This window comes from Petaurus breviceps, unplaced genomic scaffold, assembly GCF_028583685.1.
Source record: "Petaurus breviceps papuanus isolate PSGF00001 unplaced genomic scaffold, PetGlider_PUasm1.0 688, whole genome shotgun sequence".
Lineage (NCBI taxonomy): Eukaryota > Metazoa > Chordata > Mammalia > Diprotodontia > Petauridae > Petaurus > Petaurus breviceps.
In genome coordinates this window covers 12,144,794-12,170,305 of record NW_027186457.1, presented here as the reverse complement: position 1 = coordinate 12,170,305, position 25,512 = coordinate 12,144,794, and the positions used below count along the sequence as shown (strand labels likewise).

At 40.4% G+C, this 25,512-nt stretch overlaps 1 protein-coding gene across 1 annotated transcript in view; it reads right to left on the bottom strand.

Moving 5' to 3' along the window:
* FBXO36 (F-box protein 36) overlaps window positions 1–25,512 on the bottom strand; it is a 96,803-nt gene that overhangs the window by 27,653 nt on the left and 43,638 nt on the right. Inside the window, exon 2 of the mRNA XM_069104628.1 lies at window positions 1,841–1,949. Coding sequence (XP_068960729.1) covers window positions 1,841–1,949 — 109 coding nt within the window. The remainder of the gene's footprint in view (window positions 1–1,840; window positions 1,950–25,512) is intronic.

Here is a 25,512-nt window from a genome sequence, read left to right as displayed (position 1 = left end):
TTTCCTATTAATATTCCTATTATTTGGCTTTCCCAAAGTGTGGTGGTTTCCCTTCCTTGGAGATCTCCTAGGAGGGAGAGGCTGGACAACCGTTTGTCCAGTGTGTCCTACTGGGGATCCCTTTGTGTACTGGTTAGTTGGACTGGATGGCCACTGAAGGCCCTTGAAACCCAAATGCCATGCCTCCGTGATCACAGGTATTTCCTAGATGTTTATAACTGCAGAGATGACTTTTGTTGATGTTCCTCTCAAGATCAATACCAAACACAGCCCAGAATGGGAACATCTGCCTGCCAGAGGTGTTTGTCCTTGTTGAGGAGGAGGATGGCCTTCCCAGGGTACAAAGGGAAGAGTGATTCTTTCTATGCTGTGGGATGCTCCTACATGCCCATGTCTGAGATGACATCACCTCTCATAGTAAGGTAGAGTCTTCTTAGTAAACTACCCAAAACCACTCAGGAGAATCTGGCCTATTGATCCATGGGACAGAAACTACATGGAGGGATGATGAGTGCCTATGGTTCAGAATATCTCATATATTTGGATGAGCAGACCATGAAGTTACTATATTAGCACACATATCCTCGAAAGGCACTGCATTTGGGTAGGTCTAATGCTGAGAAGAAAAAGAAAATTGGGCTCGACTATATTTGGGAAATAGCTCTGTTTTTTCAATCATCTCAAGTTGTTCCCTTGAACCATCTTCTTAGATGAGTGTTTTCCTAGTGATGTTCAGAGGCTACAAATCATAAAACACAACTATAGCCAAAGAATTAGTATCTAGGTAGACCAAAAGGCAAAAGAGGTAAGCATGGTTGGTTTTTATCTGCTGCAACTTATTGCCAAGGCCGACTGCATGCAATCAGTTGGCTAAGAGTCATGAGTTATTATCGAAATGTATCACCAGAAAAGGTGGGCCAGTCACATTCAGAGAGCGAGAGGCCCAGACGCCTGACCTGGAAGCAACTCCCTCTACTTGGACAGGTCTGCACCTCTTCTTGGAAGGCTGCCTAGGGCACTGAGAGCTTTCAGGACTTTCCTGGGTCACAGAGTCAGTAGGTTTCAGAGTCAGGATTTGAATAAGTCTTCCCGGTTCTGAGGCCAGATCTCTCTCCACTATGCCACAAACCAGGGAGCTTAATTACTGCAGTGAAACAGTGGAAGAGGAAGTTGGACGGACCCTCTGTGGAGGACCAGAACAGCACTAGCTGTGAAGGCGTGCATGAGTCATGACGTGAGCTAGTGAAGGCCCTACCCCAACCAAGGAGAACTTTAAAATATAATACATTTTTCTCTTCTTGATAATACCTAATCTTCATATGACACTAAGGGCAGCTAGGTGGTGCAGTAGATAGAGCCCCAGGCCAGGAGTCAGGAAGGTATGAGTCCAAATCTGGCTTCAGACACTTACTAGCTGTGTGACCCTGGGTAAGTCACTTAACCCCACTGGCCTCAATTTCCTCATCTAGAAAATGAGCTAGAGAAGGAACTGGCAAGCCACTCCAGAACTTCTCCAAAGAAAACCCAAAATGGGGTCACCAAGAGTCAGAGATAACTCAACAACAATATAGCACTTTAAAGTTTTTAAAGAATTTTACAAATGTTACCTCATCTTCGAGGTAGGGGCCATTATCTTCATTTTACATGTAAGGAAACTGAGTCAGGCATAGATTAAAAGTGACTTACCCAGGGCCACAGAGCTACTAAGAGCTGAGCTGGATTTGAACTCAGGTCTCCCTCACTCCAGATCTAATGCCGTATCTACTACCAACCAAGCTGCCATGTCAAACCATTATTTAGTGAAAAAGAACAGGCTGCAAGTCTCCTTCCTATACCTTACCATGAAGATTCACATCATCCAAGAAGTCTTCATGGCATTCGTTAGTCATTCCAGGTCTGTTCAAACGGCGGTCATTCCTTAGGGAGATCCTCCACCATCTAAAGCTGACCTGTGGAGAGAGGTGGTGACATTGGCCAAGAGTCACCGTCAGTGCTGACGGACTGAAACACAGGTGTCCAGTTGTATAAACTACTGTACTAATAATTCATTATTACTTCGGTAACCTGAGTGGCTGGCAATGTATAAAAAGAGAAGGGAACGAGATAGATAGAGACCTGGCTTGTCCACTAGCTGACTGTTTCACCTTGGAAAAGTCACTGAATTTCTCAAGTCTACCGAGACCTATAGATATTTAAGAGTATCATACAAGAGTCCTTCATGGATGCAACCACTAAAAATTTTTGTGGGACAGTTGTCTGACTATCCATATCAAAAACTATGGATGCACAAGAACAATGACTATCCCCATCATGGAGAGCACACGTCACATTGAGGCAGGTGGTACAGAGCTGGGGATGGACGTTCCTATGCCTGGATGGCATATCGTGACACCCACCCTACATCTGCAAAACATTGGGATTGGACCACTTTCAGCTTTAGTATTCGAGGATTCGAAGCCTTTCTTAATCCTAATGCCTTCTCTCTTTTAATTGTTTCCTCTTTATCTTGTCCATAGCTTATCTGTCTATATCAGCCTGCTTGTTGGCAGTTTGTGAGCTCCTTGAGGGCAGGGGCATTCTTTGGCCTCTTTTTGTAGCCTCCTGGTGCTTAGCACAGTGCCTGGAACATAGTAGGTGCTCAATAAATGTTTAGTAATTGATGATCCTATGATCTTAAACGTGTATCAAATGTCAGGAAAAAATAGACAATACTTCCAAATTTGATATGAGGTGTAATCGTGTGCTTGTACACATCTGTATTTTGCTTAAGCAGATCTGTGAAACTGCCTTAGACCTGCCAGAGAGACAGAGCAGCCAAATGTAACGGCAGTTTAGAATATAAATTGTATAAATTGTAAAAATGTGGAAAAGAATGGCAAAAGATTATAAGCAATGTATGCTCATAAAATGGAATTAAAATTTAAAAAAAATTAAATCTAAATTTAATTTTTATTAAATAATCATTTATTTATTACATTTATATATCTATTACATATTTTATATATTATATTTATTTATATATCTATTATATATTTTTATATATTATATTTATTATATATATTATATATATAATTAAATAAAAATATAAATTAATTAAATAAACTTGGTAAGAATTGTTGCCTCCTTTTGCATTCCCAGCAATTAGCCTAGTTCCTGGTGCTTAGTAGGTACTTCAGAAATGTTTATTGATTTACTGATCCCAAGGGCATTCACGGTTGAAAATGGAAGAAAATATCTGCAAAGACTGTGACAGGATTTTCCAGACAGCCGACTCTGTGCTGGATGGAATCAGAGAGACCTGAATTCCACTTTGGCCTCAGATACTTACTAGCTGTGTGACCCTGGGCAAGTCACTTAATGTCTCTCAATTTCAATTTCCTCATCTGTAAAATGGGGGGAAATAACAGCACCTTCCAAATAGGGTTGATATGAGGATAAAATGAAGTAACATGTGTAAAATGTTTTGCAAACCTTAAAGCACTATATTAATAATTATAACAGTAATAAGATAAGAGGACATCCCCTCTGCCAATGCAAATCAGCAACCATTCTGCAATTATAATCTTAAAATATTGTACTGAAAGATTAAGAGCCCCTTACCCAGGGTTGAAAAGTCAATTTGTGCCCAGGTCATGATAACTCTTGAGATGGGTCTTTTTTTCACTACTGAGTCAAATGCATTTTCTTTTTTACAGCTAACAAAAAGATAGGGCAGCATGACTCAGTAGGTGAGATCCAGCTTTTGAATCATGTAAGATACCATGAAAGATATAATAGGTATAATTTTAACCACCCTCTGATTTTTAACATGGGGGAAGCAAAAAACAGGGAGATAAAAACTCATCAAAAGTGTTTGCCATTGTCATGGAGAGGGTCCACCATAGAACCAGAGGCAGAGATTCCCTACAAACAATGAGGTCCCACAGGTAGTCCTGCTTCTGGAGGACACTGTATTAATTACATCAAGTCCAGGAATACCTAAATGAGATGCATAATCAAAGTAACTTGGCTTATCAACCCCACAGAAAAATCAAGTAGCTGAAGAAAGTCTATTGTCAAGACCATGATATGGATTTAAATGGACAATCTACAGTACTCATCTATCCACATATAGGTACTGCAAATGGACATTGAACCGGGCCAAGAATCGAACAAGAGGAGAAGAGTCCCAGAAGGCTGTCTTTAGAAGATTGCAGAGTTTTTTAAAATGACTCTGAGATTTCTCCTTAAAACAAAGGACTGTCTTTTTTTTTTTTAAACATTAACACCCTTTCGATGGCTCTATATGCTTATAAGACAGGAACTTACACAACGGGTGTGAGAGATGTATGACCAGAAAACAAGTTGAGCTGACTACATGTAAAGAGCCCATGATTCTGCCAGTAATGATGACAATAACAGCTGTCAGTCATTCTACAACCTGGCACATCATAGCATTCTATACCCTGGTGTTTTGTGTCAGCGAGTAGCCTGGGATGAAGGAAAAGGGCTTGGCCTTGATGTAGTCATCAAAGAGCCATTCAAAAATGGGAGCATCCAGAGTTCCTCACCACCTGCCCCTCCTTCCATTTCTACTCCACATCACAGTGACAGATGATGCCTCTCTTGAGCATACATAGCCGTGGTTTATATCTCACTTGATATGGATAATCAGAAAACTGTTCAACAAAATTAACTTTGCAGTCATGTCAATTAAGGAAACTTGTACATTAATAATATCTGTATGGAAGATGGCTTACTGGAAAGCTTTCATAGCTGAGTTATGTCCTACTGAGTCAATATTTTTTCGTCATCAATAAGCAACAAATGAAGAGGTCTTATATTCTCTATGCCTTTCAATCAATAATGTGACTGAAATGATGCCAAGGAAAATCACTCATATTTTCATCCAAGTATCTCTTATATGTAAGTAGGTACAGTTATCATGTCTGCTCGGTGGTCTTACGTTGGCTAATGATACTGTCAGTGATTTTTTCCCCTTGTTTTTTGGTATCCTCCTCTCTCTGAGCTATCTCAAAAAAAAAATCAATTCTTGTGTTATCTTTAAAATCATATCCAGTAGATATTTCTTTGTATACTACTTAGTCAAGTTCACCTGTTATTTCCAATTTTTTCTCCTTAAGTACCACCCCTATTCCTCATGCTGTGCAGGGAATTCTTGGGACTAAGAGGAGAAATGTCATCAGTGATGATGGTTGTCAGGATATCCCTGGATATGCTACAAATGCTACCTACCTAATTACCTAATGCTAAGAGACCTTAGAAATGATACCTCATCTTTCTAGCCTGTTTCCTCACCTGCAAAATGTGAAGGTGGGGATTAGATGATCACTAAGTGTCCTTTCAGGTTCTGACTCCCATAGTCTTCATTTTTAGAGAGAAGGAAACTCAGAACCAGAGAAATGAAAACAATTTGTCCAAGGTTACATAGCTATTAAGTGGGAAAGGCAGAGACCGTGAACCCAAGTCTGTCTCCAAAACCAATGTGTCCTTCCTAGCTCTGTTTTTTGGCAATTAGGGCCTAACTATCATACTTCCCAGATCATTTCAGTTGTATTACTAATGGAACTACTCAATCACTCTGGCTCTCACTGACTGGCCAATAATAGGTCCCAGCCCAAGACTCACTTGTACATTATTTGGGCTGTGATGGCTCAGAGTCAAGTACAAATAGCAATTGTTCCTGTTCTGGTCTGAAACCTTGGGGGTCTTCCCCTCCCAGATTGATTCTTTGTGAAGGCAAAGCAGTCCTTTTTTTACTTCAGTTCTTACCTAACCTTTAACTGCTGAATGGGCTTTGCCCCAGATAAACAGACCTAGGAAAGACCTTAGCTTAAAAAGGCCATTGCTTCCAGGGCCACTGTTGGTCGTCCTGATCTATGTGTCTTGCCAGTTGATTCCTGGAGGAAGAGAGTGAAGCTAGTGACTTTGCACAGCCCTGCCTCACTTAAATCCAATTCACTTGGAAGTCAAGACCTCACCCATTGGTCCTCTTCCAAGGAAGGACAAACAATTATTTAATGCAGAGAATACTTCCAAGCACTTAATATAGAAAAGCAGTTGACTGGGGAGGCAGCATTTGCATCAGTTTAAGGAAGGATCAAAAGTTGGACCACTATGGTCAGTTATTCAGATTTTTCAGGTCCCATGGGGAAGCAGGCTGACTCTCTAGTGCCCTCATGTATGCCTTCCGAGATGGCAGAAGCTAATGAGGACTCCAAAGGCCACATGCCCCAGCCTTAGTGAATGCATAATGGAATCAAACCTCTTCAATGAAATGTCAATGAGTCAACAACTACCTGAAATGGCAGTACTCATTACTGCCACGAATGCATGTCCTCAGTCATCTCAGGAGGCATGTTCACACTTTGTATAAGTAAAACTCTTTAGACTACGGCTGGTCCTACCCTTTATAAATGCATTTTCAGTTTGAAACCAAAGAGGGTTTAGGGGTGCTCGAGACCCCAAAATACCAACGCACCAGGTCCTGCCGAATGAATTCAACTCAAGTCTTCTCTGAGCCAAAGAAAAGTAAAGTTTATTAAAAGTTCACTTGTATTGGACACAGAGTAAGTCTGTGCTAGAAAATTCTATGGCATTCTCACACCACATGGAGACAAGATGGGGTCTTATATATAGAAAGGTTGTAGGAGGAATCTAGGTGTGGCCTAGGGGAGGAGTCTGGGGAGGGTCTTCAGGAGGAGTCAGATGAGGTCAGACTCCAGTGATGAGTTTGGGAAGGGTCTTCAGGAGGAGTTAAGAAGGTCAGGTAAGAGTGGCTAGGTGGTCCAGTGAATAGAGTGCTGGCCCTGGAGTCAAGAGGACCTGAGTTCAAATGTGACCTCAGATACTTAATACTTACTAGCCGTGTGACCTTGGGCAAGTCACTTAATCCTAATTACCCCCTCCAAAAAGAGAAAAATTAGGTCAGGTAACAGTTGACATGGGTATAGATGTTTTGATAGGCTCAAGGGTGGGAAGTAGATGGACAATGGAGGGCCTAGCTAGTAACAAAGGTTTGGGCAGAGCCACAGTGAAAACTTATGGCCTCATGAAATGGGATGATTCAGAGTTCAAGGGGATTCCCAGAGCCTGTACCTCAAAGATTCAAGGGGAGCTTAAGGGGGTTCCCAAAGCTTGCACCTCATCAAAACGACTGAACTGGGCAGCTATGTGGTACAGTGAGTAGAACACCTGTCCTGGAGTTAGGAGGACCTGAGCTGAAATCTGGCCTCAGATACTTCCTAGCTCTATGACCCTGGGCAAGTCACTTAACCCTGATTGCCTCCATAAACAAACAAACAAATGGATACATGAAAAATGTAATCTCTGAACTAAAAGAACTTCTAAATTTCCTTCTGTGTCTGAAGTTCTGTAAGTCTGCACTACTCTAACCTCACCTTTGTCCTCTAAGTTAGAATTCTCTTGTAGTGAAGGACCTTTTTAAAGCAAAATGGATCATGTTCTCTAAGACAGAATATAACATAACAGAACTGGGGAGAAGAAGAGAAAGGAGTCAGGGGAAAGAGAAGGCAGACTGAGAATCTTGACCAGCATCCTAACCTTCAACCTTACCCACATCCCTTCACCTGTCTGCCATTTTATACTTCAAGGAAAGGACTAGGGAGGAAAGGAAAGAGGGTGGGTGCACTAGGCCAAACTTCACATGCTCAGGAGTGAATAGGACTAGAAGTGACCAATAAATATGTTTAAGTACTGTGCTAAGCCCTGGGGATACAAAAAGGGGCAAAAAAAATAGTTCCTGCCCCGGGTAGTTTACAATTTAAATTAATAAAGCAACAATGCTGGTGGCACAGTGAACAGAGTGCCAGGCCTGGAGTCAGGAAAACTCATCTTCTTAAATTCAAATCTGGGTCTCCAACACTAGCTGTGGGACCCTGGGCAAGTCACTCCATCTTGTTTGCATCCGTTTTCTCTTCTGTAAAATGAGCTGGAGAAATGGCAAACCATTCCAGTGTCTCTGCCAAAAGAGCCCCAAATGGGGTCAGGACTGACCAGAATAACAACAAACAATACTGCCATCAGTGCTTAAGCATAAGCACTTAGCTGGCTTCCCCTTAGTGAAAAGCGAAGTGACCCTATTTCTGTCCCTGAAGAGGGAAGTGTCTTCTCCTCGGGGGCTTAGGCACAGTGTTGTCACAGTACCTGAGGGGGGATGAGACCCAGGGTATGGCCAGAGGGCTTTCCTAATCACATCCTTGTTTCTTAAAATAGCCCCTCTCATAGGTCACTATTTGAGCTGAGGAGGAAAGACCTTGGGTGGGCCAACAGCCCACTTAAATAGGGAAATGAAGGATCCAAGAGGATAAGAACCACCTGCTCAACCCTTCCCATAGCCTGAAGCCTACAGACAAGAGTTGAAGGGAGTTTAAAAGGGGAAAGGACCAGCTGGGAGGGGTTGATACTACTATCCTGTTAAACCTAATGTGGACTTAAAAAAAAAAGAAACAAAAGAAAAAGAAGCCAATTAAAAGTTTCATATTCAAACCTCTTTTTATTCTTTGTGTAGGGAAATTTTTATTGATGTTTGTCAAGTATCAAATAAAAAAAGAAAAGAAAAGAAAAGGAAATCTGGGGGAGAAAACATTTCTTAAAAGCTCCTGCTTCAGACTGGAAAATCAAGTTAATTACAGCCTCTAACAAAGTCTTTATAGAAGTTGTTTGGTTACTGGTTAATGGAATGCTTTCCTATGAGGCAAATTAATATTATGCCATATCACTTAGTAATGAATATACCCTATAATCCATCCTCCCCATTTTGTCAGACCCCGTGTCTAACTCTCAAGGTGTGGTACTGTAAATGTGATCACTCCAACCTAGCTAATTAGCTAACTAGTTTAAGTGGGACCCGAATCTCTAAGTACAGATAGACAGAACCAAATTGAGCTAGGACGTCCCTGGAGGACATCCCTAAAATTAGGGACGATCTTGTCTCCCCAGAAGGGAGGTCAAACCAAGGAGAACCTGATTGAAAATGGTTGTGATTTTCTAGTCAAGATTACTAGCAGCAATTGGGCCCCATAAAGCAATGAACATTCCTTAATTGCAGATCTGCCTCACCTGATGGCCAACTCACTTTCCTAGCAGCAGACTAATCCTCTTACCTGAGGATTACTAGGGAGGGGCTAAGGTAACTCTTAACCCACTTCCTCATTAAAATGTCTATCAATCAGGATTTCTCCACCTTCGCCAGGTCAGGCCAATCAGAAGGAAGACAAGGCAAGGTTTAAAAGACCCTGTTGGCCCTCACTTGAGGTCTCTGGTTCACTGAGAGGCCACTGACCCAACTGACTGGTTATAGTTAGCCTAACTAATACATTTTATCACGAGCAGGGGCTCTGGCTTTTTGGCTGAGGTGGCCAGTGTGACCCACGTTTACTAACAGTTTACTCATCACTGTTAAACTGTCATCTTATGAGCCACAAAAATTCAGTTGCAGTTTTCACTGGATGGCATGCTAAGTATAAACCAAAGTTAAATATCTTGTTAATGGCCATTTGTAAATTAAAGCACTACCGCTGCTCGATAGTCTTGTACAATTAATAGAATAAAGAGAGGTCATCTGCAAAATAAATAAATAAGCTGTTATCTTGCTCTGGACAAAACTCTCTGCCTGCCTTTGTTACAAGTTTTGTTCCCCCACACCTATTAATTGTTAATTTATGCAATAAGAAAATTCTCTAGGGAGAATTTCTGTTAGGATTTAGATCGACACTCAACTCTGCATGGCACAGTGGCTCATCAAAAGCCTAGAAAACCTGGATTCCAGCCCTACCTGCTACCAGTACTGGCTGGTCACAGCCCAGGGCAAGTCACTTAACCTCTCAGTGATCCAGACTGTAAGCTGAAAAGTACTGGGTGCCAACCTGCCCTAATCGTTTTCTCACCAGTTCTGAAGCCAATTAAATCATGGGTATAGTCCATATAACTGTACCTACTTCTCTCCCCTGACCGCCGTACTCTGGGACCCCTCTCCCTGAGCAGCCATGCTTCAGGAACCTCATTCTTGGAATAACCTCAGCATCCTATAAGAGCCTATAAAATCAGCCTTGGGACTCCACCCTGTCATCACCACCCTCTGCCTCTCTGACTAAAGGGTACGGCCATGGACCCCAAGCGCCCCACATCTGGCCATCTCCCTTGTGTGAAGTCTTCCATGTCCTTGAAGGCAAGGACTATCTTTCTTTTTTTCCTAGTCCAGCACCTGGCACATAGCAGGGACTTCAGAGATGTTTATATGGCAGTGACCACTGAAGGCAAAGACCTTTATCTTTCATTTTTTAATATCTAGCACCCAACCTCTGTGCCTCACTCATAAACAGAGACTTAATAAACGTCTGTTGTTGAATGAACTCACATTTACACAACACTTTCCTCACAATCACATTAATAACAACTAACATTTATATACCACTCACTATGTGCCAGACACAGCACTATGCCCTTTACAATTATTATCTCATTTAATCCTCACAACAGCCTTGGCAAGAAGGTGTGGTTATTAGCCCCATTTGACAGATGAGGACACTGAGGCAAACAGAGATCAAGGGTTTTGCCCAGCGTCACACAGCTAGTAAAGCTAAAAAGTGTCTGTGGCCAGATCTGAACTCGGGTTTTCCTGACTCCAGGCCTAGCACTCCATTATCCATTGTGCCACCTCGATACCTCGTAGATAGTTGAAATGATCGTTATTTTTATAGATGGGGAAACTGAAGCTCAGAGAGGCTGAATGAGCAGGTAAATTAGTAAGGTAAAGTGTCAGACCTAGGATCCAAATCTGGTTATTTTGGCTTCAGCTCCAGTGCCTTTTTCCATTATACAAAGAAAGAATTTGTTTTTAAAGAGGATTCCTACAAAGTAGACGCTCATGAATTGGGAATGGCTAGCCATGTTCTGACCCAAGAATGTCATAAAATATTACCATGACATAAGATAAAAGGATTTTAGAGATGTAGAGACACACAGGCTGACCTATATAAACTGATGGAGGGTGAAGTAAACAGAATCAGGAAAACAACATACATAATGACCTCAACAATATAAACGGAAGGAACACAGACCTGAACACTGTAATTAGTTTGTCCAAGCTGGCTCCAGGGAAGAGTGGAGAAATCACCTCCTCCCTTATTTGCAGAAGGAGGAGGCCGTGATTTTGGAATATTGCATATGCTCTGCACAGAGTCAGTGGGATGGTTGGCTGTTGTGTTGTTTTTTTTAAATCTTCATTAGAAGATATTGCTCCCTGGGTTAATGCTGGGGGGAGGCATGTGTTTTTAAATCAAAGTGATATAAAAACAAAAGAAATCAATAAAAATAAGATTTTTTTTTAAAAGGAAACTGTCAACTTTTCTCTTGATCTTCTCTCTGCACAAAACAACAGAACTTTTCTCCCCAAAAATGATATTTAGAATAGACTGCCTTGAGGTTGTGGACAACTTGTGTGACATCTTGACACAAATCTCATTTGGCACATTATTCTGTACACAGCCCAAATGCTAATACTGGTCAAATATAATTAGAAAGATATCTCAATCCTGATAGGTAATTTCTAAATCATATTCTTTAAAGATGGCATTCTTCTATCTCTTTGCTCATAACTAATCATTAGGCCTTTCCTAACCACTGATCAACAAGAGATGCTACAGTAAGGAAGCAGGCTGGAGTAGTTTAACTCTTCATATTGAGTTAACGAGCATAGCTTCTAATGAGCACCAAACATGACTGACTAGCCACATGCGACCCCTCCCTGGGTACTCTAAGGCTGCCAACCATCTTTCTAGAAAATGGTTTGTATTATTTAAGGTCTGGCTACTCATTGTTCATTCATTCCTTTCATTTTCTGTGTATCATGTGTATTCTCATCACATCAAGTTTCTCCATGGTTTGTGAATTATTTATAAGTAAAAGATTTTCCATAGTGTTCAGAGACTTTATTTAAGACCATATTGGGAAATTAGATCCTCTATTAAATGGATGGGATTATGTCAGAATGCATGACTGCAAAATTTAAATGCATGACATCCATTTAATGTTGTATCCAATATAATCTTTATTTTTAAATAAATGTAGTAAATGTTCATTTATTGGTATTCTGAAAAGCAAAGCCTTTATCTCCATAAAAGATGGTGAAGCTACTTCCTGGAAGACATATTTAAATCAGAAATAATTTAGATATGTTTTCATGGGAGTAAATAAATATTTGGACTTTGCCATGGATTTGAGGGCCCATCTCATGCAGTATTTCTTCTAATACGACTATCAAGAAAATTTCACATTTGGTTAACAAAGGCAACAGTGCCATTAAGTGGGGAAAAAAAACTGTGTTGAAGAAAACATTCAATAAATCAACAAATATTCATTAATTACTCACTATATGCCAAGCACCAAGCATTAGATAATATAAAGAGAAAGTACAAAGAAGTTCCTGCCTTCAAGGAGCTTACATTCTAAGGTGGAGACAGCATATATAGGTATATACAAGATATGTACAAGGTAGATGCAGGAGGGGAAGGCTCGAGGGGACCAGGAAAGGCTTTCTGCAGAATCTGGTAATTGATCTGAGTCTTGAAAGAAGGTAAGAATTCTAACATGTGAAGGGATAGGGGAAGAACCTTCCAGGCTTAGGCAAAGAGATGAGAGACGATGAATTGTCAGTGAGGAACAGGAAATATAGCCTGGATGGCTGAACTTTAGAAGATGTGCAAGTGTTCCATGTGTAAGAAGAACAAAAAGAAACAAATTGCGGTACATGAACTCAATGGAATATTACTGTGGTGTAAGAAATGGAGAATGTGATGAATACAGAAATGAAAAGCCTTACGTGAACTGATGCAGAGTGAAATAAGTAGAGGCAAGAAAACATTATATACAATGACTAAAATAATGCCAATGGAAAAATTGACTACCACAAAGCAATTGGAAGTGGAATGTTGTAAAATGATAAGGAACAAGCAAAATTCTAAAGAAGAAATGTAGAAGGATACCTTTCCCCTTCCTCTGCAGAGGTGGGAAGTCCACCGCTGTGGAACTCTGCATATATTTTCAGATTAAAAAAAAATGTATTGCTTGATCAGTTTTGCTGATTTTTTTAAAACTATTTTTTGTTATATGGGATGACTCTCTAGCAACAGAGAGAAGGAGGTGGGTAGGGATTCTGGGAGAATATGAGGCAAAAACAAGAGATAACAGTAAAAATTTATTTAAAAAAAAAAAGAGATCTTAAAGGTTAGAGAGAGTCTGATTGTGGAGAGTTTCAAATGCCAAAGAAGATTCCATCTGATCCTAGAGGCAATAGGGAGCCATTAGAGTTTACTGGATAGATGGCTACCATGATTAAATCTGCACTTTAGGAAAACCACATTAGCACCTGAGTGGAGGATGGATGGCCTGGAGGAAACCTAATTAGGAGGCTATTGCAATAGTCTGGGAAGAGGTGAAGATGTCCTGTACTAGATAGGGACTGTGGACATAGTTCAGACATGATGTGGCTTTAGAAACCAAAAGATTCAACAATTGATTGGCTCTCTAGTGTGAGGAAGGAGGAGGAGAAAATGACACCATGGTTTCAAACACTGAGTAACTGGAAGGATGATGATGTGATAGTAAAAAAGACCAACATTCCACCCAAAAGACAACATTTTTTCTTTAGTTTATTAACTTTCTTTTAAAATAGAACGGTGTGGCTTTGGCCCCTGAGGGCAGGGACTGTCCTCTGCCTCTTTTTGTACCCTCAGCACAATGCCTGGCACATAGGAGACATTTAATAGATGTTGACTGATTGATTGATTGCCTTCATAATTATTCAGTTCCATTCAACAGGCATTTATTTAGCATCTCTTAAATGCCAGGCTCTGTCACTCTTACAGAATAAAAGCCCATTTATACTCATTCAGTTCATCAAGGATATGATTGGAGTAGACATTCAACATGTGCACAATTTGCAGCTGGCATTTTTCATAGACGATTCATTTTCTGGAAAAAGCTGGTTTCACTATTTGATCTCTGCTCAGAGACGTTCATCGACTGACTCCCACTCACTGGGTGAGAGTTCCAAACCTCTCTCCTCAAGCCCCCATGGCCATCCACAGCCCCTGTTTTCTCTGCTGGTGATTTTATCTCCTACTGCTGGCTGAGGCTATCCTTTGTGAGCCCCCATCTTGAGTTCTGCCATCTTCAATGCATCGAAATCAAAGTCATATCCCTTTATTCCATTCTCCGTCTAAATCATGAGTAAGGAGTTGTGGTGGTACAGGGTACAAGCCAACTGCAGGCTTAGTTGTCGCAGAAGAGAGGAGGGCCCAATCCCGGAGAGTCCAACCGGTGCCATCGTGAAGATTAGGGGACAGACGGGGCCCAGGCAAGGGCACCATAGTGACAGTACCTCAATACATTGCACAGTGATAAGGCCACAAGGACAGCAACCATCATGGGACACCTCCCTCCCCTCCCCACTTACATTATTCCCCCACCCCTCAAAAAAAAAAAAAGATTCCTGCAGAATTCATACTGCTGGAAAGTAGTTTATATTAGCTACCGTCAATAATAGCTAGCACGTATAAAGCACTTTGGGCAGCTAGGTGGCACACTGGATAAAGCGTCTGGCCTAGAGTCAAAAAGACATGCCTTGAGTTCAAATCCAGCCTCAGATATTAGCTGTGCGATTCTGTGCAAGTCACCTTGCCCTGTTTACCTCAGTTTCCTCAACTGTAAAATGAGCTGGAGAAGGAAATAGGAAACCACTCTAGTAGCTTTGCCATGAAAACCCCAATGGGTCATGGAAGAGTCAGACGTGACTGACATAAAATGTTTTAACATAAGCAAAACACTTGACCTATATTATCTCATTTGATTCTTACCACAACCCTGTGAGGTAGGTATTGTCCCCGTTTTACAGATTTGGAAACTGATGCGGATAGAAGTTAAGTGACTTGTCCAGGGCCACTCAACTAGCAAGTACTGGAGCCAGAATTTGAACTCAGGTGTTACTGCCTCCAAGTCTAGTACCATCTCTACCATGTTATCCAGCTGCCAAAATAATACTCACGTGTCATGTTTGCATGTAGTGCTTTATTAAAAGCCATAAAGTGCTTTCTTGACACTACTACCTGATGATATTTGTGCAAATGTTTACAGATGGGTTAGAGATTCAAATTAGAGTTACCCCTTCCACATTGTGGGGGTCAGATTTATAGCACCCTTGTGATCTGGAAAATCCATGTAAAAATCCCTTTGTACCAGAGAAGTCTGATTTTTTCCCTCTTTTTCTTTTATGGGACGTTTATAGTACCTTATTGTAAAATTTGAGTGATATTGTACAATGCTATACATATATTTTATGCATTTCTGAGTTTCTAAACTTTTTCTGTGTCATCTGCTGGCCTTCATGTGTCAGTCTGTGGCTTCCTCAAAACTCCCCCCCAATTCCCATTTAATTTCTTATACTGACCCTGTGACATATCGAAATAGCAATGGGGAAAGTCATGAGGTGTAAGGGATAACTGTACTTGCTAAGGTTGTGAGGACACTAGTTGTTAGCACCAGTGCTGGTATTTGAACTCGAGGGTTTTTTTTTTACTATAAAGTCATTGATCTTTTGACCACAACTATTTCTTTGGTGTATATGGAACTTGCTGAAGTAGGAAACTTTGAGTGAAGAAATGGAAAAAACAGATAAAACACCCTCCCAGAATACTATATAATGATATTATGCATACGCATAATGATTTCAGGTTTGGCCTGAAAGAAAAGATAAGAAAATACACCTCCCTTCCTTCTTTGGGAGGTGAGATGTGTTACGGACTGTGTCTTTTACTTTGTCAGACACCTTAAGGCTGATTTGTCGCTGAGCCCTGCATGCTGAACTTTTTTCTTTTCTTTTTCGTTTCATAAGGGATATACCATCCCTCAGAACACAGAACATTGGGGTGGCTAGGTGATGCAGTGAGTAAAGTGCAGGCCCCGAAATCAGGAGGACCTGAGTTCGGTTCCAGCCTAAGACACAACACCCACACACAAAAAAATTAGCCGTGTAACCTTGAGCAAGTTACTTAACCCCCAACTGCCCTCCAAAAGGCAAAAAAATAAAAGAACATAGAACATTGCTGGGTAGCAGATGGAAGAATATACTAAAAAATCAGGGTGCTGTAAAAACACGAGATAATTTAAATTTAAAATTTTTTAAATAAAAAATGTTAATAAAAAAAGATATCAACTTGATTTAAAAAACTGATTTTATAATAAACTGATATTATAATAAGCAAAGAGTTGTTTAACTTAGCATTCATGAGATTAAAAAAAAATATTTTGACAACTCTACTTCCCTATAATTGGTTTTCTTTGTAATCTCATGTACTTTGTGTACTTAGAGGCACGATTCTGAGAAGGGGTCCCTTGACCTCACCAGGCTGCCAAAGGAGCTGTTGACACAGAGAGATGGAGAATCCCTGTTCTAAACACTTCATTAAACAGCAAGAGTCAAGGTTAGTACACATTTGAGCAGCAGATTATTTAAACAGATGTTATGTTTCAACAACTAACTAGTTAGAAATGTTGCTATATATTTGTTGGCTCTGCTTCCTTCCCATCCCCTGATTGCTGGCCTTGAAAGTGGGGTAGGGGAGAGGGATCATGAGAGGAGAAAATCAACTGCACCCAGTTCATAGCAGAAAGAGAATTAATTAGGGTTGAAGTTAGAGGACCCGGGTTTAAATCTCAATTATTCTTCTTAATGCCTCTGTGAACTTGGGCAAGGCCCTTAATTTTGGGAAAAGGACTTTATTTCAGTCCTCACCAAAGGGAAAGGTGTAGGAGCCCTAAATTTGGAAAGCATCCGGATTCTACAACATGACTCCCTAGTGGATAAAGTGCTGGACCTGAAGTCAGGAACACCTGAGTTCAAGTCTGGCCTCAGACACTTACTAGCTGTGTGACCCTAGGCAAAACACTTGACCTCTGTTTGCCTCAGTTTCCCCATCTGTAAAATGAGGTAATAATAGCACCTACCTCCCAGGGATGTTGTGAAGCTCAAATGAGATTATATTTGTAAAGTGCTTTTGCAGACCTTTAAATGCTCATAGACCTATGCAGACCTTAAAGAGCTAATAGATGCTTGCCAGTATAACTATGATTCTAGTATTATTCTAAAGATGAGGGAAGAAAAGCAAGGAGTGATGGAATAAGGAAATACAATAAGGTTAGCAGTTTGTAAATGTCTTGGCTCAGTGTCATTAGGAGAAATGTTTTGGGTTGTTTTCCCGCATTAGGGATGAGTTTATACTGATTCACCCAGACTCTTTTGTTCAATCCCTCTTAGGATCCAAAAATTTCAAGACAATGGCTGCAGATGGACCTGCATTGTGCGTCAATAACAAAGCCTCCAACCTGCAGTGCCTATGGTAGGACTGGACCTATGACCTCATTTCATTAGCTCAGCACTCAAACCAATTGGGTTAACTAACTAGCAGACTGCACAAACAGCCCTTTACATACACTGCAATCACTACACCTGCTATGGACAGCCCACCAGTAAATTATGCAAAGATTAGATCAGAGACCCAGAGTTAGGGGGATCTTTAAAGGTCATGCAATCCCACCTCATTTTACAGATCTGGAAATCAATCCATCTGCAAGCATTCATTGAAGGTCTACCAAGTGCAGGGCACTGTGCTAAACAAACCAAGGCTACAAAGCCAAAAACAGTCCCTGCCCTCAAAGAACTTCCATTCTAAAGGGGGAGACAAGAAGTACATAGACAGTTATATACAGGCATGGATGAAGCATATGAAAGGTAACCTTGTTAGGTAAAGAGGGGAAGACACTTATAGCTGAGAGGTCACCGAAAAGCATCCCTCAAAAGGTAATGCTTTAGCTGATTTTTTTTGGAGGCAATGAGGGTTAAGGGACTTGCCCAAACCAACTAGTAAGTGTATGAGGCTGAATTTGAACTCAGCTCCTCCTGAGTCCAGGCTAGTGTTCTATCTAAATTTCAGGGGGCCTGCAGATTTGATTGAGGAAAAAATATCTTTATTTTCACTAACCAAAATTCAGTATTTTCTCCAATTATTTCAAAACTTCCTGAAAAGGGGTCCATAGTCTTCACTAGACTTCCAAAGGGGTCCATGACCTAAACAAGGTTAAGAACTCAATGCTCAAGGATAAAATATAAATTCCTCAGCCTGGTGTTTAAAAGTCTACATCAAATGGCTCTGATCTACCTTTCTAGCATTAATTCACATTATTTCTCTTCACATACCCTACATTCCAGCCAACCTGTACTGTTAGAGGTTCCTAATTCTGTCTCATACTTCCGCACAATTACCTACCTTCCCAACCTGGCACTAAGAGGTTTGCATGTTGGGTCCCAGCAGTATAACTAGCCTAGGTTCAAAAGTACTTTGTGGGTCTGTACTTCAAGAACTGTAGCTTGTAAACCCCTACTGATGAGCTTCCTTTAAAAGTCAGCCAGTAGAAACAATTAGCTCAAAACAAAGGCATTTACTAAAATGGCAAAGTGAAAAATATAGCTACAAAATATCTCCCTTATAAACTTAAGGCACCCTCTCCCACAAATATGCATAGAATCTCTGCAAAGAATAGGTACAAACTTAGAGGGCACACACACAGGGAAAATATGTGGCTATGGGATCCCATGCCTCTAGTAACACAGCACTCTCATATAACCCTTTCTTCACACTGGGTCCTTGTGCTGCTCTCTGAGAACACTCATCTTGATTCCTTTCAGTTGGTCAGTTCCCATTGCTGAGGCTTATTCTTTCTTGAATCCACAGTTGGCTCTCTTCTCTGCTGCCAGTGGTCCCCTGGAGATGCCATAGGAGATGGGAGGTAGGGGAAGGAAAGAGAAATTCCCTCCCATGCACTGATCTGTGGCAGATGGGTCAGTTATACTCCAAAAAAACCAAACCAAAACAAACAAAAAAACCCTCCTCCTAGCCTCAACTGAACCATGGGCTGGAAAGATTACCTTTTTAAAAACTATCAGGGATGTACCCAATTTGGGGCCAAAATTGTCAAATTCCCCTTCCAGATGAATCAGAAACGCTTTTGCATATTTCCTGAAGGGATAACAAAGACATTTTTTTACACTTAGTTGAATATATTAACACTTCATTACCTCTGTTATTGGCCCCTTGTTTTCTGCAATTAAATCAGCTAAGCAATTCCATTGGGGTGGGCAATAAAACAACTCCCACCTACTATATGGAATGTTATCCACGTCTGAAATGCTTTCCTTCCTCTTATTTGGTTTTCAGAATTCTATTCTGCCAATTTTCCACGGCCCTTTCCTCTCCAGTGATTTCCTACATATAGACATAGACACTCAGATTTCTGCAAAAGCTTTTTAAAAAAAAACAAACCCCCAAACAATAACCTTCCCTTAGGAATCCATAGGGGAAAAAGCAAAAACAACAAAACAAAGAAACCCTTTGCATTAAATATTTTGATAATGGTCTGACAGTCAAGATATTTAGTTAACTACCAGAAATATTTAAGACTAAAATAAATGGCATTCATTCTACAAAGTATAAGAAGAAACAATTCTCAAACGGAAGACTGCAAATGACTAACAACTATACAAGACATTGTACCAAATCACTACTAATAAAAAGAAATTAAAATCAAAGCCACTCTTAAGATCTCACCTCATACCCAACAATTTGACAAAGGCTACAGAAGGTATTATGGAAAAGTAGGAACAATAAAGAATTATGAATTTCTTCATTCTGGAAATCAATTTGGAATTATGAATGAATGAAAAAAATTATTAAATGTTCACTACATGCAAATCCATTTACTAAGCTGTGGCAGCAAGCACCCCAAGCATCCTCAGGGTTTGCTGCCAATACAGGTTCTTGCATCTGCTTTGATAAAGCAAAGCAACTCAAAATGGGTTAACAAGCTTACTTTAATCAGTCAAACATATATCGTTTACCTCTTTCAGGGGAAAAAGGTCAGCACCCCGAACTTCAGAATATACAGACAAAATTATCAAGACAGAAACAGATCAAGTAGACAGATTTCCAAACTGTCCAACCATTACATCCATACCCAATCAACATCTGGGGTTTTTTTTCAAAGCCAGGGGCTCTGGACAACAGCTTCCCAGAATCCAGATCAAATCACAGAACACTTCTCAAAGTGAGCCCCAAAACAAAGCTACACATCAGGGCTTATATACCTTCTCCTGGCTCAGAGAAAGTAACAACCTTCTGGACCCACTGACTAATCAAGAAGTATCTACTGAAAAACAAGCCTCCCACCCCAGGCTCCAGGTGCACTTTAGCCTAGGGGCAGGGAAAATCTTAAAAATTTACATTCCCATTACATAAGCCCTAGGGTAAAAATGCAAACTCAAAGACTGTTATGAAAAGAAAGTTCCTAAAATGTCCATAAGGTCTCATGCAGAGACACTACTCCTCAGCATATACCGTACCTCAGGGAGGTCAATGATTAAAAAGAAGGGTCCCATAGACAGCAAAAAAATGTAGTAGCCTTTTTGTAGTTGCAAAGACCTGGAAAAAAAATGATGCCCATCTTTCTCTCTGCCTTATTATGACTAATAATAACTACTCTTCATTCTCATTATGACCTTTAATCCCTCAGCCCTGTATGGGTTGACCTCTCCTCATCTCCCTATGTTGGGCACTTGGTGAATCCATGTGAGGGCTCCCACTCACTGCCACAGGTAGTCTCTGACATCAGACTTTCATCAACATCCACCTAGACTTTTCTAATAGCAATGTCTTCTAGGCCTCCCAGTTTTCAGTCTCTCTGCTCTTGGGTCCATCTTTCTCACAGCTGATAAATTAATATTCCTAACACAGGTCTAACCATTTTGCTTCCCTCCTCAAAGTTGTTCCCTATTGCTTCTAAAATACCAACCCCCTCAGCCAGGGATTTAAAGCCTTTTTGCCACAGAGACCATGATGTCATTGATCCTCTTTGAAAATAAAGGACAAATAATAACAACTATAGTTACCACCTACCTTTCTTGCCTTATTTTTATACCCTCTACAAATTGACCTATTGACTGTTCCTTAAACTGAACATACCATCTCCTACCTCCAGACCTTTGTACAGGCCGTGCTCTGTGAACCAGTTCTCCTCTTTCACTTCTTAGGACCCCTCAATTCCTGGCTTTCTCCTTCCTGAAATTTTCTTGTATTTACTTCTGTTGGTCCCTGCTGTAATTCCTCAGGGCTGGTAAGCTTCCTATGGGCAGGGGCGGTAACTGTTTTCCTGTTGTATCTCTAGCACCAAGCGCATAATAGATGGTTTGCAAATGTTTACTGAAGGGAACTGACTTGAAATGAGCACCCACTCAAAAGGCCTTTTATGAAATGTTTTAAGTTCAGGATTTGAGAACAACAGCACAAAACCAAACCAACAACCCCACCACACACGTAGAACATCCTGTACTACTGAACAATAAAGACACCTTAATTTGAAGTGTCTGAAAACGCTCCGGTAATTTAATTTGTAAGCCTTTAAAACAGAAATTACATCTTGCCTGGATAAATTATGACAAGGCAGGAAATGACAAAAAGATGATCTGGAGGTTTCCCTCCTACTCTAAAATTTACAAACCTAGAGTCGTCTTAATTATCCATACAAATGGAGCAGAGGAGGAGTGCCCATAAATCCACAAGCAGGCTAATCCAAGCACCATTTTTATTTGGCATTGGAAAAGTGTCTCAGTACTTACATTTAACAAGGGGCTGACATGTTCTGGGAAAGCCGTAACAATGCCAACAAAACAATGACGAATAAAGAAGAATCCAGCTTCCCCAACTAACACACTTCCCCCATCTCTGCCTGCCCTTTAAAACACTGGACATAAGCAAAGTGGTCATCTCTTAGGCCGTCCTAAAACACAGTCGGACTTTCTCAAAGCTAGCTGTGTATCTGTGTGTATGTACACACATATGTGATGCCCCCAAAATCTTAGTGTCGCTATAATAGTCTGAACAGTGCCTGTATATATACACATATTACATACACACATATACACATATAGATATTACATACATCACATATACACAAAGATAAACATATGCACATATACATACACCCACCGACTCTCTTTATACACACACATTCACATTCACACTCACACACATAAACCTCAGGGGCATGGTGTATGTGACAAATGTGATCCTTAGGTTTACATGCATCCACATATATACATGTATGTTTACTGATATGTACCCAGTGTGTATGAACCATGTTCCTTCTGTTTATACACACAGGTGTGGGTGCACATACACAGTATGTGTAAATCTAAGAAACAGGACATACAGGTACATGTACACATACACACATGTGCATATATTCCTTAGGTTTGAACACGTCATTGAAGGATTGATTTTGAAAGACTTTTCCTGCTGGGCTGCACCCTGCATGGGGGAGTAACAGTAAATGAGATAATGAACACTTCTATCAAAGTACTGTACCGTTCACTCTGCTTAATTAGGTCAGAAAGAAGTAGAAAACAAGATTTGCCATGGATAATCCCGGAGCTCAGAGAGCTGCCTGCAGCACTGGGCCAGGAAATAAAGGTAAAGCCAATATCCTCTCCAAATGAATGCATGATCAGACTCAGACCTGGGTGAAATGTTGGAGCTGGATTCTCTGAGCCAGGTCAGTCAGAGTCAGAATTCACCTCCTTATTACCCCATCCCTCAAGGCACAGGCAACCGCAACAGAGGCATCCTGGGCTCTGGCCTTAGGGACAGACCATTATCATCTGCTCAGACACCCTACTCCCCTGAAAGTGGAAACACAATCTTAGTAAATGAAATAAAACAAGCAAAGTAAAACCTCAATGAAGCAGAACTTAAAGGAATCAGAGCCACCAATTAACACCAAGTTGGGATCTTGAAAAGAAGATAAATGACTGATAATTGATTTTATATAAAAACATCTTTCAGTATTAGTACAGCTTTGAAGGTGATACATTCAGATCCTCAAAATCTCACCTTTCTATCTCTTCAATTTTTATAGTATATGACAATTGTCTAGAGAGTAAAACCTGCAAAATGCTTTACAAACATTATCTCATTTGGTCCTCAGAGCAACCAGGTGAATACTAGTATAATAATAATTATTTTCAGGGGTGACTATGTAGTGCACTGAATAGAGAGCATTGGTCCTAGAGTCAGGAAAACCTGAGTTCAAATCCAGCCTCAGACACTTAACACTTACTAGCCGTGTGATCTTGGGCAAGTCACTTAACCCCAATTGCAAAAGCAAAAGAATAGTGTTATTATTATTTTGCAGATGAGTAAACTGAGTATCAAAGAGATTAAGTGATTTGTCTATGGTCACACAGTTACTAAATACTGGAGACTGAATTAAAACCCTATCCCTTCCTTGCTCCAAGTACAGGGTTCTCCCCAAAACACCACTCTGCAATGTACAATTTAGTGCGTATAATGCAATGTACCATTTTGGAAGCAGCACACTGGGTGTGGAATTAGCAAGACTGGAGTTCAAATCTAGTCTTAGACACTTACTAGCTATGTAACCCTGGGCAAGTCATTCAGCTTCCATTTGTCTCGGTTTTCTCAACTGTCAAACGAGGGATATAAAAGTGCCCGTTTCGACAGGGATATTGTGAGGATCAAATGAGATGCTTGTCAAGTACTTGGCATAGTGCCTGGCATAAAGCAGCCGCTTAATAAATGGTTATTCTCTTCCTTCCCTTCCCCGTAGCATGCGGCGATGTTTCAAGATCCCCAAATCATTAAAGGGGGACTCAGTTAAGTTGTCATGTTATGTTGTACAAGACATGGAGGATGCTGAAGAAGGGTAAGAAGAAGACACTGGGGAAGACACAGCAGAGAAGCTGGCCATCGGATGGTTTAGAACACAGATGACGCAGACTCCCCCATTCTCCAAGCCCTTTAAGAAAGACTGGGCGGTTTGATGGGATGCAATGTGGAAGCCTGTCGAGGAGGAGAAAGTTCAGAGGACCCAGGACCTATATGACCACAACTACAAAACACTTTTCACACAAATAAAGTCAGATCTAACTAATTGGAAAAATATCCAATTGCTCGTGGCTGGGGCGAGCTAATATAATAAAAATGACAATTTTACCTAAATTAAATTATATATTTAGTGCCATACCAATTAATTTACCAAAAAAACTACTTTAGAGAGCTAGAAAAAATAGTAACAAAATTCATTTGGAAGAATAAATGGTCCAGAATATCAAGGGAATTAATGAAAAGAAATGCTAGGGAAGGTGGCCTAGCTATACCAGATTTCAATCTGTACTATAAAGTAGCAGTCATAAAACTACTTGGTACTGGCTGAGGAATAGAGGAGTGGATCAATGGAATAGATTAGGCACACGAGATTCAGAAGTCAATGACTATAGTAATCTATTGTTTGATAAACCCCAAGACCCTAGTTTTTGGGATAAGAACTCACTATTTGACAAAAACTTCAGGGAAAACTAGAACATAGTATGGAAGAAACTGGCCATAGACCATTATCTAACATATACCAAAATCAAGTCTAAATGGGTGCATGATCTAGGTATAAAGGTTGATACTATAAGCAGCCTCATAAAACAAGAAATAGTTTACCTGTCAGATTTGTGGAGAGGGAAAGACTTTATGATTAAACAAGAATTAGAGAACATTATAAAATGTAAAATGGATAATTTTGACTACATGAAATTGAAAAGCTTCTGTACAAACAAAGCCAATGTAACCAAGATTAAGAGGGAGGTGGGAAAATGGGAAAGAATCTTTACAACCTATGTCTCTGACAAAGGACTCATTTCTAAAATATACAGAGAATTGAGTCAACTTTATAAGAATACAAGTCATTCCTCAACTGATAAATGGTCAAAGGATATGAACAGGCAATTTTCAGAGAAAGAAATTAAAGCTATCTATAAGCACATGAAGAAATGCTCTAAATCACTATTGATTAGAGAAATGCAAATCAAAACAACTCTGAGGTGCCACATCTCACCAGTCAGATTGGCTAAGATGACAAAACGGGAAAATGACAAATGCTGGAGAGGATGTGGGCAAATTGGAATACTAATGCATTACTGGTGGAGTTGTGAACTGATCCAGCCTTTCTGGAGAGCAATCTGGAATTATGCCCAAAGGGCTATAAATACTTTCATATCCTTTGACCCAGCAATACCACTCCTAGGGTTATATCCCAAAAAGATCATAGAAGTGGGAGGAAGACCCATATGTACAAAAATGTTTATAGCAGCTCTTTTTGTGGTGGCAAAGAATTGGAAATTAAGGGGGTGCCCATCAATTGAGGAATGGCTGAACAAGTTGTGGTAAATGCATGTTATGGAATACTATTGTGCAATAAGAAAAGAGGAGCAGACGGTCTTCATATTTACCTGGAGAGGCTTATACGAACTGATGCTGAGTGAGAAGAGCAGAACCAGGAGAAATTTGTACACAATTACAGACACGACGTATGTATGATGAC